At 42.9% G+C, this 13,903-nt stretch overlaps 1 protein-coding gene and 1 long non-coding RNA gene across 3 annotated transcripts in view; one reads left to right on the top strand and one right to left on the bottom strand.

The window, feature by feature from the left end:
• The window catches only part of LOC133512682 (uncharacterized), a 119,512-nt gene extending 114,039 nt beyond the window's left edge, over nucleotides 1–5,473 (bottom strand). For both annotated transcript variants that reach the window (XR_009798244.1, XR_009798243.1), the window contains exon 1: nucleotides 5,369–5,473. This is a non-coding gene — a long non-coding RNA (uncharacterized LOC133512682). The remainder of the gene's footprint in view (nucleotides 1–5,368) is intronic.
• A 5,506-nt stretch (nucleotides 5,474–10,979) lies between these two features.
• LOC133512676 (immunoglobulin superfamily member 3-like) overlaps nucleotides 10,980–13,903 on the top strand; it is a 43,962-nt gene continuing 41,038 nt past the window's right edge. The window contains exon 1 of the mRNA XM_061842508.1: nucleotides 10,980–12,310. Coding sequence (XP_061698492.1) covers nucleotides 12,112–12,310 — 199 coding nt within the window. The 5' untranslated portion in view covers nucleotides 10,980–12,111. The remainder of the gene's footprint in view (nucleotides 12,311–13,903) is intronic.

Here is a 13,903-nt window from a genome sequence, read left to right as displayed (position 1 = left end):
AGGCCTACTTTGGCCATGTTGGCATTTGGAAGTGGGAGTAACTCCTAATTAGAAAAAAATGGAAAAAGGCCTAGATAAGACCGAACATCCATTCCTAAGCTGCGTGATGCCGCCGGTGTGACACAAATCATTCCCATCCCGGATAATTGGGGAGAGGGAGCGTCGGCAGGAAGCAACTGAACAAGGGGCCAGCGCCTCTTCTCATTTCAGCACCATAATAAGAACACGGGAAGCCACGTTGATTTGAAATACGACCCTGTCACTATTCAGACTCGGCCCGTCGGTGCAACAATGATTAGCGCGCGGTCTGCTTTTCATTTAACGGAATTACCTTCGGGAGGCCGGCAGACATCTCCCGAGTCGCTCTGTGTGTGTTCCCCCCCTCATCCCCGCAGAGCTGTCTCATTAACACGGAGTCCAGCAGACTTGCTAAGGCATGGACGAGTCTCTGTCCGGGCGCAAGCGTCCAACTTGCTGCATGGGAGCTGAAAACTAATGACTCACATATTACAAAGTCACCGTGCACAACCCCCAGTTTCTGCGCCACTCGCTCCCCAGGTTAATGCAGCCGCAGGACCTCTCTAACAAGTTAAATCCATTTACCACAGAGCCCGGGAACAAGGCTTTGGAGTGTTAAGTGAAACAAGAAGCAGCGGTCTAATTTATGACTTTCACAGGGGATGGGGGGGAAGGGGGTCTTTCAAAATAAATTATGCCCTCGTCGGTAGAGTGGCGAGTTTTTAGCACACTTCTGAATAAGGGCATTATCCCACCAGGGTGTGACACATCATATCATTTACATTTCATTTGGTCCCGACATGAGACATCACCGATTTCTCAGCAAACCAGGAGTTTCCGTGATGCAAACTCACGGGTGGGGTCGCGGAGCAGTAGATGTGTCACACATCCGAAGCTGTCAGGGGCTGTCAGAAGACGGGATCCAGAACCGCGGCCAGGGGGGAGGCCAGGCCAGCCAGCTGTCACCTCTCTGACACATGGCTGAGACCATCCATCTGGCTGAGAGAGGCCCACCAAGGGTGGAAAGCCAGATCCCAAAGTAAATGCAGACACAAATGTTTCTGGTGCGCACATAGAATCGTACCGCGCGCATAAAATCTCACCTAGGCTATTTGCATTCATCGACGGTGCAATCTGCGTTGCTGTCAACGGGAATCACTCCCTCGCCGCCAGAGTGGGGAAACAGAAGTGACAATGCCGTCAAGCTGAGCAGACCCAAACCATTTGGCAGTCCCACTCTTAGAAATGTAACTTTTGGGGTTGTTTAAACGACACAGTTTTAAATTTGAAAAAAAAAAAAAAAAAAAAAAAAAAAAAGATTATGACCGTGTTGTTTTTGGAGACATGAGATGCACTTATAACCACTTGGCTCGACACAGATCTGTTATTAATAACGATAATTGGGTAAAACTAACCAACTGAGTTGATATAGGAGCAACATCAACCACTACTGGTTAGTCTTTGAATGTATTCACCATAGTTCCAACATGGTAGCGTTGCATGGACGCTGCTAGAACTGATGAAAGTAAAGTCACAAGCTGGCAGTGAATTAGGGAGGTTTTGGGTTCGGATCTCAGCTCAGACACTTCTGTAACGGAGTTTGTATGGTGTCTCCCTGCAGGTACTCTTGCTTCCTCCCACATTTAAAAAATATGTATCTTGGGTTCATTGAAGCTTCTAAATTGCCCATTGGTACAAATGTTAGATAGTTGTTTGTCCCCTACAATTGACTGGTGATAGTCTAGTGCGTAACACGACTCTTGCCACTAGAGACCCTGAGGACTAGCAGTCCTGAAATGAATGGATCCAAATTAATGCCAACATTCGTCCATGTCATGAGCAAGAATGGACCACGGCCAAGAGGGGCGTAGCCTGGCCACCGCTTTGGGCGGTCTCATCTCTGACTCCTGTCAACGGTCACAGCCGTTTCGCATGAGGCACTGTGATTAGACCAAGTATTTAAGTTGGAGTTTTGTCACTGGCTTTTGCCAGTTCGTTGCCTTGAGTTTGTGAGTTGTGTTCACCGCCATCAGGAATCTCCACCACCGAGAGAACGTGTAGTGTGAGCTATCCTCGTCACAGCGATTCTGTGCTACCATAGCTTAATCCCGTCTCAGTTCATGTTTCCAAGTTTGCCTCCTAGTCATCAGACCTCACTTCACGTTTTTGGATTTTGCTTATAGCTTAGTGTTGTTGTGCCTCTGCCTTCTCGGTGGTATGGTTTCAACGCTACTATAGATTTGATAGACAAAACAACGACAAATAATTGGTGTTTCGTACCAAAGTGGAAACATCACTTTACAACCATGCTATGCATATTATTGCAGTGTTTGGTTCCTCTGCAAGTGCGTGCGAAGAGTGGTGGTCAACATTGTCATCCATTAGCGATGGAAACGGCAGCTTTGTTTTCTGTTTTTTTTTTTTTTTTAAGTGTACTGATTCACTTGAATCATTTCCTAAAAAAAGATTCATTCAAATGATTCCTTCACCGAGTTGTTTGATTCTTTTTCATAAAATAATATAAGTGCTTCCTCATTCCATGATTGATTCATCCACGAAGGTCGCATTCACTCAACACATTCACCGAAGCACTATATGCATTGTTAATGTTGTCTATTTGAAAGTAGGAAAGGTGGTGAGGTAATAAATAAAAAGTGCTGAGAGATGCTCTAAAGGTTTTATGCATAATTATTGGCATTATTACTATTATTGTGAAAAAATGCTTTAATAATTGCATTAGAGATACAGAAAGTATGATATATGTGTTCGTATATACTATATTTTAAAATCAATTTACATTTATTTTAAATATAAGTGTTAATAAGTGACTCAAAATTAGCTGTTAGCTTGAAGAAACGATTGCTAGAGAAAGTTGCACCCGCGAGGATGTCAGAACTTGCTGTTAAAATCACTCATAAGTACGCTCACTGCGTAGTATGTTGTTCCTCTGGCAAATGAATCACTCATCGTACTAGTACATCCCGGCTTGGCGGATCGCAAATGAATGAATCACTCTTCAGTTCCTAAGTACACCAGTTCACTGAACGAATCACTCAGTTCACTTAAGTCCCTCTTTTTTCCTGCACAGCGCTGGCTGCTCATTGGTCATTCGGTGAAGTGAGTGACATCGCTGGCGAGCCGAAAATCCGTCCCGCCCTCGCCTACAATGCTGACTGCTCATTGGTTGGTCACTCAGCAAATATTCAGAAGTGAGTGACAGAACGCGTCAACAGTTCCGTTTCCATTCCCGGGCAATATGCTTGACCAACAGTGGCGAGCAGCGGGCATGCAAAAAGAATAAATCATTATTATCATTATAATAATAATCACTATAAACTGATAAAACAAAACATAAATTAACATAACATAAACATCAAACAAACAAACATAAACTGATCTGGTTCAGTTCGTTCATTAAAAAGATTCAGTCTTCGGAAGGAATCGTTCGTCGATGTAGGAACATTATCGTCCGTACGACAAGTCTTAGCAAGCAAACGTTTGAGATTATAACAAAGGCATTGTTGTCAATCTCTTAGCCTAAACAATAAGCATCATTCTAAATACTGTACAAAAACCAACAAGTCTTCTGTCGGGTAATTAAGCTGAAATCTTCTGAGAAATTCATCTCTCTTCGTTTCGGTTTCACAGGCAGCCTTCCTGTTGTGACACTCAAAATAAAACGCTCTATCTAGCTCCAGCCTGTTGAAAGAATGGGACAGGGGAGATGCCAGACATATGGAGAGCATTTGGACATTCAAAGTGCACCACCCACACAACAGAGTACATCTTGCGTTGGTAACTTTTCACTTTCATGTAAGTGATTAAGTACATTGCGTTTTGGCGACGCCGGATCGCCACGAAAATAATGTCTGCATCTTAAAATGACGGATCTATTTTTGGAAAGGATATTCGTTGGCTTTTGGTCTGAGGAATCTGTTCACTGATTGGACATGCGCTCTTTGACACGATTAGAAACTAAATTATCCGTTACGACGTGATCCCAACACTTTAGTTCATTTGGTTGCAGAGGAGTTGACAAAGCAGTTAAATCGGAAGACATCGTACTACAACTACTACCTACTTTATCTTGTCAAGTAGCCAGCTAGCTTCACATCAAGAAAAGACTTCGGTGTTCTTCATCGTGTCCCTTTTTAATGAAAACTAATCCAGTCTCTTTTAAATCTGCTGCTCTCGGAGCTTCAAATTGGGCCTCCAATTCTCTAGCGACCATTAATGGCTCAAAATCAGTGACAATACAGCTTGGTCTCAAAGCCTTGCCACAAGTCCAAGCTTTGCAACTTAACCCATTCATGGGCAGGGTGGCAATTTTTTGCCTTATTGAGATAAAAGTCTCCTAAAAGGCCACAATCAAGGAAATAACACTTCTTTTACGTTTATGGTTAAGTTATATGATAATTTATAATGTCGTCCCAAAAATGGGACGCTGCCCGCGAGAGGGTACTTGGGTTTCCTTGCTCATTAAACGATATATTTTTCAAGCGGGAAAAAAAAAAGAAAATGGAGGATATAATGTGTTAAAATCATGACGTCTCAAAAATGGGACGCTGACCACGAATCGGTTGATATAGTATTGCCAGGTTGATTGCTATGCAAAGGTGAGGAGTAAAAGATACAGGTAACCTAGAAGCTCGATTTACTCTATTAAATTTATCTAAGTAACTTTACGAGAAATGTCACAGAGAGTCCTCTCTCAGGATGCGATCGGATGACACACTGCATGCTAGTGAGATACACTAGACTGCTGAAAGGGGTGAGCAGAGATGCAAGAGCATGACGACAGAAAACAAAATCTCACTGCGTCTCAGAAACGGTCTGTCCATGGTGCTGAACGGATGAAGAGGAACAAATTGTTCGGTTTTATACAAAAGATCCAATGGGAAAACAATATTTGGAAACAGTCCCCCCCACCCCCAAAGGATAAAATACATTTGCGCTGATAATCTTTGTAGGGTTCAGTGAGGTGTTCAAACTTCAGTCTGAGTTGAGGAAACTTACTTCAAATACAAATCAGGAAACGGCATATAATGCGCTTTGACAATATATAACTCATAAAACACATTGGAGCCGCTGGAAATAGCGGTGCTCTGCGTGAAATGAATCCTTAGTGGTAAATAAATTTTTCAAACTTTTCAAAATAACACTGCAAATGTCATTTCTAATCTATTGTGCACTTTAAAAAGAAAAAATACTGTGCAGTGTACAGGGAAAATTAACAAGGCCAAAAGCCTGAACACATGATTCAAATCGAACAAACATCCTCTCCATCGTTAACATAAATGTGAAGATAGACTCCACAACAACAATGAAATAAACCAAGAAATAGACTTACATATATTGCTTTCTCGGGAAAATCAAGACTTGTGAACTGCAACAGATGTCAGGATTGCCTACAAAATGGTAGAATAAAACCTTCTTCCTGTCCACAAAGGAAGTGATGTAAACCGGTGAGGTGAACAGAAGGCCAAATCAAACAAGCTGTTTAAACAATATTTTTAAGATAAAACAACACTTATGTTATGTACAAGATTATCAGGAAGACCAACAGTGGCTGAAGTGCAGTGAAGTTGGCAGTTACTGTATGCGAGGCCGCGTTTAAAAATGGTGAGTGCTAATGCTAATGTATCTCAAAGAGCTAACATAATTAAATGCTAGCATAGTTTCAACAATGTTCACCTAATTCAAAACGAGTAGTAGCTAATGCTAGGTCTCTTCTCCCGCAACACACTGTTTATGTTACTCCTACAATATTGTTTTTCAAACTATTATATGTAATTTAATGTACATGTGTGTTGGTGCTTTGTATGTCTGTGTATGTGCGAACTTTTGGGATGATTCACATATTGTCAAGGTACACAAACTACATTTAGATGAAAATACTCTATCAAAACAACATTTCCTCAACAGCGGAAGGACAATATTTACCTAACAATGTGGAGCCTCGCGGGGGGGGGGGCAGATTATTGCCAAGATATTACGGACTGAATCTAAAGTTCAGGAGTTTGAAAGCGGGTTGGGGGGGGGGGGGTACTTGTGTTCAATGGCTATTTTTTTTTTTTTTTAAACAGAGTTGTCACTCTTAGATGATGTAAAGAAAAATAATACTATTAAATATATATATCTCCATGGGCGGCATTGTGGTCAGCTGGAAAGCTTTGGCCTCACAGTTCTGAGGTCCCGGGTTCAATCCCGGACCCACCTGTGTGGAGTTTGCATGTTCTCCCCGTGCCTGCGTGGGTTTCCTCTGGGCACTCCGGTTTCCTCCCACATCCCAAAAACATGCAACAATAATTGAAGACCCTAAATTGCCCCTAGGTGTGATTGTGAGTGCGGCTGTTTGTCTCAATGTGCCCTGCGATTGGCTGGCAACCAGTTCAGGGTGTACCCGGCCTCCTGCCCGTTGACAGCTGCGATAGGCTCCAGCACGGCCTGCGACCCTTGTGAGGATAAGCGGCAAAGAAAATGGATGGATATATCTCCACGCATCCACTTTTTATCCTGCTTACCCTCTCTCGGGTTGAAGAGTGAGCTACCCAAGCTGACTTTAAGTGTACTGGTCACAATTGCAGGGCAGATTTTGAAGAATGTGGATTTTGGACCTCACGGCCCCCATTACAGTCCTATCCGTTTACATGTATGCGGGCAGTTCATGAAATTAATTATAATCTGACAACCCAATTTAAGGGGCAACATCACACTGTACTGAATGAGCTCGGTCATAAAATATCAACAGCCAGGAGGGGAAGACTGACTAAATGCGGCGTTCTAATGAGGAAAATGACAAACATTGGTCTGCAATTACTCCTGCAGCTCTGACACATAATGCGTTTGAACAGAGGACCTTTATCGACACAGAAAGGGATATTATTCCTTTATACAGTTTCTCCACCGCACCACTCCGTCCACGTAATTACATCGGGCGCCACGCGTGCCGCGTCGCGGAAGAACAGTAATTCGGCTGTTATTCATTGATTTGTCCCGACTAACCCAGGTCTGGTCTCCCGAGGCTTCCTCGGTGGAGCGGTGCCAGGGCTCTGCCCGAACGCTGCGTAAAAATAAATGAGAAGTTAGGCCCGGCATATTGTTCAATTTCACGTCGGCGCTCCCCCCCTGGGAGGTCATTTAAACAAGGCAGGATGCTAATCAAAATGATATTAAAAAAAAAAAAAGGTATGGCGGGTGGGACATTTTTCTTCATTGCCTTCCTCTCTATTTGTGCAACACAGCGAACTGGTAATTGGGCCTGCTACATGAGGACTTATTCCACCATATACCCGTGTGACGACGAGAGGCTAATAACCCTACAAATATAATTTACATGCCGTATCGCTGATCAATTGTAAGTCATTAGTCGCATTCTAGCTGTGCTGTTCTCATGGCCTTTTCACAGTGTTTTTTTTTTTTTTTTTTTGGTGAAACCTGTAATTAGTGAACAAATGCAGGTAAAAATAAAAGTGCTAAGAAGGAAGCTATTGAATCTTGGTGAGGATGGGGGTAAATGTGCAGATTCAAGAATGTATTTTCACCATCTGACTCACAATTAAGGCAGGGGCGGGGGGGGGGGGGTTCAACTGGATGGCACCAAGTCGACTGGTACTTACTTTTAGACTGACAAAAGCAGGAACATTAGTCCATCCATCCATTTTCTTTGCCGCTTATCCTCACGAGGGTCACGGGAGCTTATCCCAGATGTCAACGGGCAGGAGGCGGGGTACAGAGACAAACGGCCGCGCTCACAATCAACCCAAAGGGGCAATTTAGAGTGTCCAATGGATGCATGATTTTGGGACGTGGGAGGAAACCTGAGTGCCCGGAGGAAACCCACACAGGCGGGTCCGGGATCGAACCCGGGTCCTCAGAACTGTGAGGCCAACGCTTTTCCAGCTGCCGGCAGGAACAGTTGTATCAGTACTATTTCAGTTAAAGGCGAGTGACAAACAATTGTCACATGGTCAACAGTTAACCTGTTTTTTTTTTTTTTTTACATCATTGTAATTGCTGATGGAAAATTATTTTGCCCAAAATGTAATTATCAGGGTGGGAGTCGGGGAAAGTATCGGGTTTAGGGGACTACAACGATAACACATCAGTATAAACACATCGTAGCAAATGTGTTGGGGGCTGAAACCCCCCTAAAATAGCCTTAGCAACACCACAGGTTCACGCTCATAATGGTGGTTTGATGTGGGTTTTTTTTTTTTAATGAAATCATCAGATGAGGTCAGACAGTGACGATAAGCTGGACCGAGCAAAGTTCGGCTGATGGAATGTGTGCCAGCTCTCCCGCCGGGTCTCAGTGGAACCACATTGCGACCCTCAAACCGAAGAGCCACAAACAATTCAATCCTTCGATATCCCATCGGTATTTGTTGTGACCGCTGAAACGCGATAGTGTTCATTCCTCGCCCGTGCCCCGAACCCCCCGGGTCAGCTGGTACCAGATCACAGACTCCTCGGTGACTCAGAGGTTAAGCTAATCATGTGTGACTTTCCCCCCCCCCCCCCCCACGCGGGGCGGGCCTGCCCTCCGGAGATCTGCCGCGGCCTGTCGCACGGCAGTCCATGCAACCGCTTCTTTGTTTACAGATGCCGACGTCACGGTGTTGCTGATCTGACTCGAGCTTACAGTTGAAGGCCTGAAGGTCAACTCCCTTTTTAGGACACGATGAAACATGTCTTTGTGTGGGCCCGGCCGCTCTGAGCATGGGCGCCATCGCTGCTGGCGAGATATCACACTCTTAACAAGACACTTGGATGAGAGACAAACGTGAATGTAACTAGAAGTTGATAAAGACTGCCCCCTTTTGACAAAAGGATAATAATACAGTTGTGGGCACTTGAGTCACTCTTTGATCTCTCATAAAAAGGGGTACAGTACTCATACCGAATTTTAACATCCATCCATCCATTTTCTTTTTGCCGCTTATCCTCATGAGGGTCTCGGGGAGTGCTGGAGCCTATCCCAGCTGTCAATGAGCAGGAGGCAGGGGACGCCCTAATTTTAACATATGAAGTGATTTTTAAAAATGTGAGAGGCCCTTCGCATAGAGGAAAAATTGGTAAACGTCTGCCGACTGCTTTTTAGTGTTTGGTGCAAAAGCCTAGTCTTCATTTTAGAAGCGGGGTGACAAATTGGAGTAAGCCAAATTTGAGCAACAATGGTCATCCTCTTCCATTCAACTCCTACGCTCCACTATGGACAGAAAATAACTTAATCAGCATCCAATTTAAATGTTTTATAGCAACACTGAGAGTGTCTTGAAATCTTACTGGACACAACCCAAAAGGAAGTAATTAAGTGACAAGGTTGAATAGTATTTATCCATCCATCTATTTTCTTTGCCGCTTATCCTCACTAGGGTCGGGGGGAGTGCTGGAGCCTATCCCAGCTGTCAACGGGCAGGAGGCGGGGTACATCCTGAACTGGTTGCCAGCCAATCGCAGGGCACATTGAGACTAACAGCCACACTCATGATCACACCTAGGGGCAATTTAGATATAAAAAAAATAATTTTAAAAAATTCAAACCCTGTATTTCAGCCTCTCAACTGTGAACAGCTTCAGATGTCCTTAGTCATCCATGTCATTCTCAAAATCAGGCGTACCAGGTACTAATTTGAAATTTGACAATTCTCACGTAATCAGTCAAGTTCTTCTTCTTTAATAAAAACAGTCACATGCTTTTTATACATCATCAAAATTAGTAAATAGCATAATTGAAGCGGTATAAGCAAGTAAACGTTAAATCAGGCTATTTACTTACTGCCCAACAAAACATTAATTTTATGTAATTCAATCAATCGCAGCCTTGTCAATCCGAAATGAGTGATGCCTGCAAAGCGGTGAGTAAACTCAGATTCCCAAAAGATATCAAAGATTGGCTTTGATTCCGGCATCAAAATACTGTAGCTGACGTACTTAAAGTAACGGTGCTAAATTAGTTTTAGGGTCAGGGGTCTGTTTCGTAAGTGGAAAAAAAAAAAAGCAAGCCATAAGTCTCACAGATTCCATTTTTTTTCTTTATGACACATTAGTGTATGAAAATGCTCATAATCTTTGAGCTGAAAGAGCAGTGGGTCATAATTATAATAATGACAGTTAAAAATGGACTCACTCCACATCCAAGAATTTTCCCCCTTTTTTTGGGATGGATTCAAGAATTAGTGTTTTGTTTTTTTTTTTTTAATTACATTAATAATGTGCAGTGCATTTTGAAACAAATTTTTCACTTTCCAATTGACCCCTCCGTACAGGGCACTTAACCACGCCTCCTGAAGTGACGTCACGCCACGTGCGCTGACGTAAGACAAACAATTCGTAAAAAATGGCAAATACAATACAATACATTAACTGAGACAGACGCCATGGTTCTGATTTCATTCAAATCAACGATATACTATACATTCTAAATACAATACATTCTGAACTGAGAGAGACGCCATGCTTCTGATTTCATTCAATCATTCACACGTAGCAATGTTATGCTAGCGGAGAACGTCTCATTCATTTATACGAGACGTGTATTAAAAATCAAATTTAGGGCATATCTTCGTGCAAACGCAGTCTGGTTAAGCTTTGGCCGCGAGAAAGCAAGAAATCGATACGTTTGTGCAGTCTGATCATCGCTAAATATCGCTCAACAAAGAATAAGTGTGTCAATCCTTCACACGTAGCGGTGTTAAGATAGCGGAGAACGTCTCATTCATTTATACGAGACGTGTATTAAAAATCAAATTTAGTCAAACGCAGTCTGGTTAAGCTTCGGCCGCGAGCCAGCAAGAAAACGACACGTTTGTGCACTCCGATCATCGCTAAATATCGATCAACAAAGAATAAGTGTGTCAATCGTTCACACGTAGCAATGTTATGCTAGCGGAGAACGTCTCATTCATTTATACGAGACATGTATTGAAAATCAAATATAGGGCATACCTTCGTGCAAACATATCTGTTCCGGTTGATGTTAAATGGATTTAGTTGATGATGCGGTCTTCCACAAAGTTTGATCCATCGAAGGCATTTTTTCGTACTGGGTCTTCGGTTTTGGAAAGGGTACGAATCGAACTCCACCAACTAGCCTTTCAGGATACCTGTCGTCACTATTACAAAGTCCGTGACTACACCTCTTAACCATATTTTTTTGTTAAATAACCCAAATACGCGATAAAACGCTAACAAAACCTATACTGGAGCATTCAATATTATCTGAGAAAATGGCGGGAGCAAAAACGGGCTTTGGTTTATGCAGATCTCTGGCCTCTGATTGGTCAGTGATGCGGATTGCGCAATATCCACGGAGGGGTCAATTGAAATACTCTTCTAATTGTCCAACTGCAGATAAGAACTTGCAATTCAAGTGTACGGTATCAGGTCCTGGCTGGTCAATCATAAAACAGAACACTATTCCATTTGTTCCATTTGGCATATATTTTGTAGGAAAAAATTAGCCTATTTACAACTCAAGTGCTTCAAATATTAAACTTTGAAAGGCACCAACATGTGCAAACACATAGTGAGCACCTTTTATAGCATCAGTCCGATTACCACAGTCGGTATTAATGAGAACATTAAAATGTTTGATACAGTATTTCCTAATTACCGTAATTCCCGGCCTACAGAGCACACCTGATGATAAGCCTTGGTACAGAGTTTAACGCGGTGCTAATGCGGCGCTGTTAAGGCTAACACGGCGCTGTTAATGCTAACACGGTGGTGCTAACGCTAACACATCGGCGCTAACGCTAAAGCGGCGATGCTAACGCTAGCACAGTGCTAACTAGCGCGGTGGCAGTGAAAGAAGTCGCGACTTGGAGGCCGGGAATTACGGTATATACCAGTAGAACTAGTGGTGATTTCAGTAATCAGCTCATATATTATTATTAGACATTCAGTTCATTTAAAAAAAAAAACAAAACAATTATAATGTTTTTTGGGGGGGTTTTTTAAAAATACCAACTTGTTAAAAAAAAAAAAAAAAAGAATGAAAAGGTTTATGAGCCGTGAGTCTGAGTTGCATTTGTGCGCCTGTCAGTCAGCGAATGGTGGGATTCATTCTCACTCTGTTCGTCATCTGCAATGACCTCCTCATCTTCATCATCTGACTCTGTTTCACATTCAGAGGCCGAGCTGCTCCTCTCCCAGTGGTTCTCACCTCCAGTTCCCGGCGCTGTCTGTGCAATGTCTGAAAGCGGTTCCTGCCCAGCAGCTGCTGCCACTCCTCCTTCTTCTGGACCTTCCTCTTCTGTCGAAGTGGCAGAAGCCTTCTCAACTTCGGGTAAGTCAACTTCGCTTGAAATTTCATCCGGGGTGTCTCCAGAGACTCGTTGAGATGAGTTATCCTTATGTTCGGTGGTGATGTTCGCGTCCGAGGATGCTAAAGGGGAATTGGGTAGGTCGCCGGAAGCGGTGAGGCCAATGGCTGCGTCAGACTCTGCCCCCTCATCTCCAGTAAGCTCCTTGTTCGTTCCTTAAACACCAAAATCCAAACACTGAAAAGCAGTTTTAACAGAAAAACAAGCGAGCTTGTAAAACAACATGATAGACGTTACCATTTACTGCATCAAGTTTTTCATCATTGCCATTAGTCAGCTCAATCCAATCACTCGGAAGCAAAGGGCGCAGCCTCTGATTGGAGGGAAGCGTGGGCAGCCCACCCAGGAAGTACGTGGTTTCGTCACCCTCACTGGAACCTGAAATTTGTAAAACCAATACAAATATAAATGGAGCCCAGCAGGAAGCCTCGCACATACAATCAATGCCAATTTGACCATTTTCTATCCGTTACGATCAAAGTCATGCTGGCATCAGATTCAAGTAAACTTTGTGATTGTGACGTGAAACTGAACGATAACTGGTTAGGAAGTAACCAGACCTCACGCTGTTTCTGGATGCAAATTGAGGAATAACTACATGTGTCGAGTGTTTCTATAGAGGTCGTGTACCTATGTCATAAAATCACGTGACTTTTGTTTACCTCGCCATATTGTTCAATGCAAAGTCGGTTGGAGACGACACGAAAATATGTCTTATACCACAACCCCCAGAGTCTTGTCCGATACCGTCAAACATTTGGAAGGTGAAAATAGACGAAGGTACGTGGAAAAATTAGAAAAACTCAGCATAGAGGACCCGTATTAAATGCCGAAGTCGATGTTTTCGTCAATAAGAAATTGGACTGTTAATTTGCTTCCGCTTGTCTTGGACAAATGGATATACACATGGATCTGGTGAGTAACTCGGCGAGATTTACACGGAAAAGGTTGAAAGCATATAAAAGTCTTAACGCATATGAATATTTTGTTGCTGGATCTGTTCTCATCAGGAATAAATCCCACATAGTGACGGTTTTGACGGCTTGTTGAACGCGGAAGCGTGTTCGGCGACACGTTAACCTGTGCCGGAATCCATCAATCTTTTCAGCTAGTATTCAATTATACCAATATTTAAATAAATGACCCCTGGTTTTACACAAACTGTCATTCATCAACTATGAATGAAAAAAAAAAAAAACAGGATGGAGTCGTCTCCACGGAACGTACACAGAAGCGATTGTGGCCAAACATACCCTCCGTAAACCTCTGCGACAGACAGTTTTTTTAATACGCATTGTTCTCAAATGAGCCAATTTGGGTTTATAAATACTTTTTGGTAATTTGAGGTTGTAAAAAATAATTTCTACCTGAAATAAAACGATCGCTACGCAGGTGTGTTTGTGTATTTTGGTCGGGCACCACCCATCACGTTTAATTGCCAAAATCCATCGATATTTTCTGGTCTTTTCAGCTGGTTTTCCATAGAATGATCTTTTTGAATATGTCTCGTCTGTTTTAACAACCAACAGCACAACAAGTCTCGGGCGTTGTGAATA

Source organism: Syngnathoides biaculeatus, chromosome 14 (assembly GCF_019802595.1).
Source record: "Syngnathoides biaculeatus isolate LvHL_M chromosome 14, ASM1980259v1, whole genome shotgun sequence".
Taxonomy (NCBI): Eukaryota; Metazoa; Chordata; class Actinopteri; order Syngnathiformes; family Syngnathidae; genus Syngnathoides; species Syngnathoides biaculeatus.
Note: the sequence above shows the minus strand (reverse complement) of the source record. Positions and strands in the feature narration are given on the sequence as shown.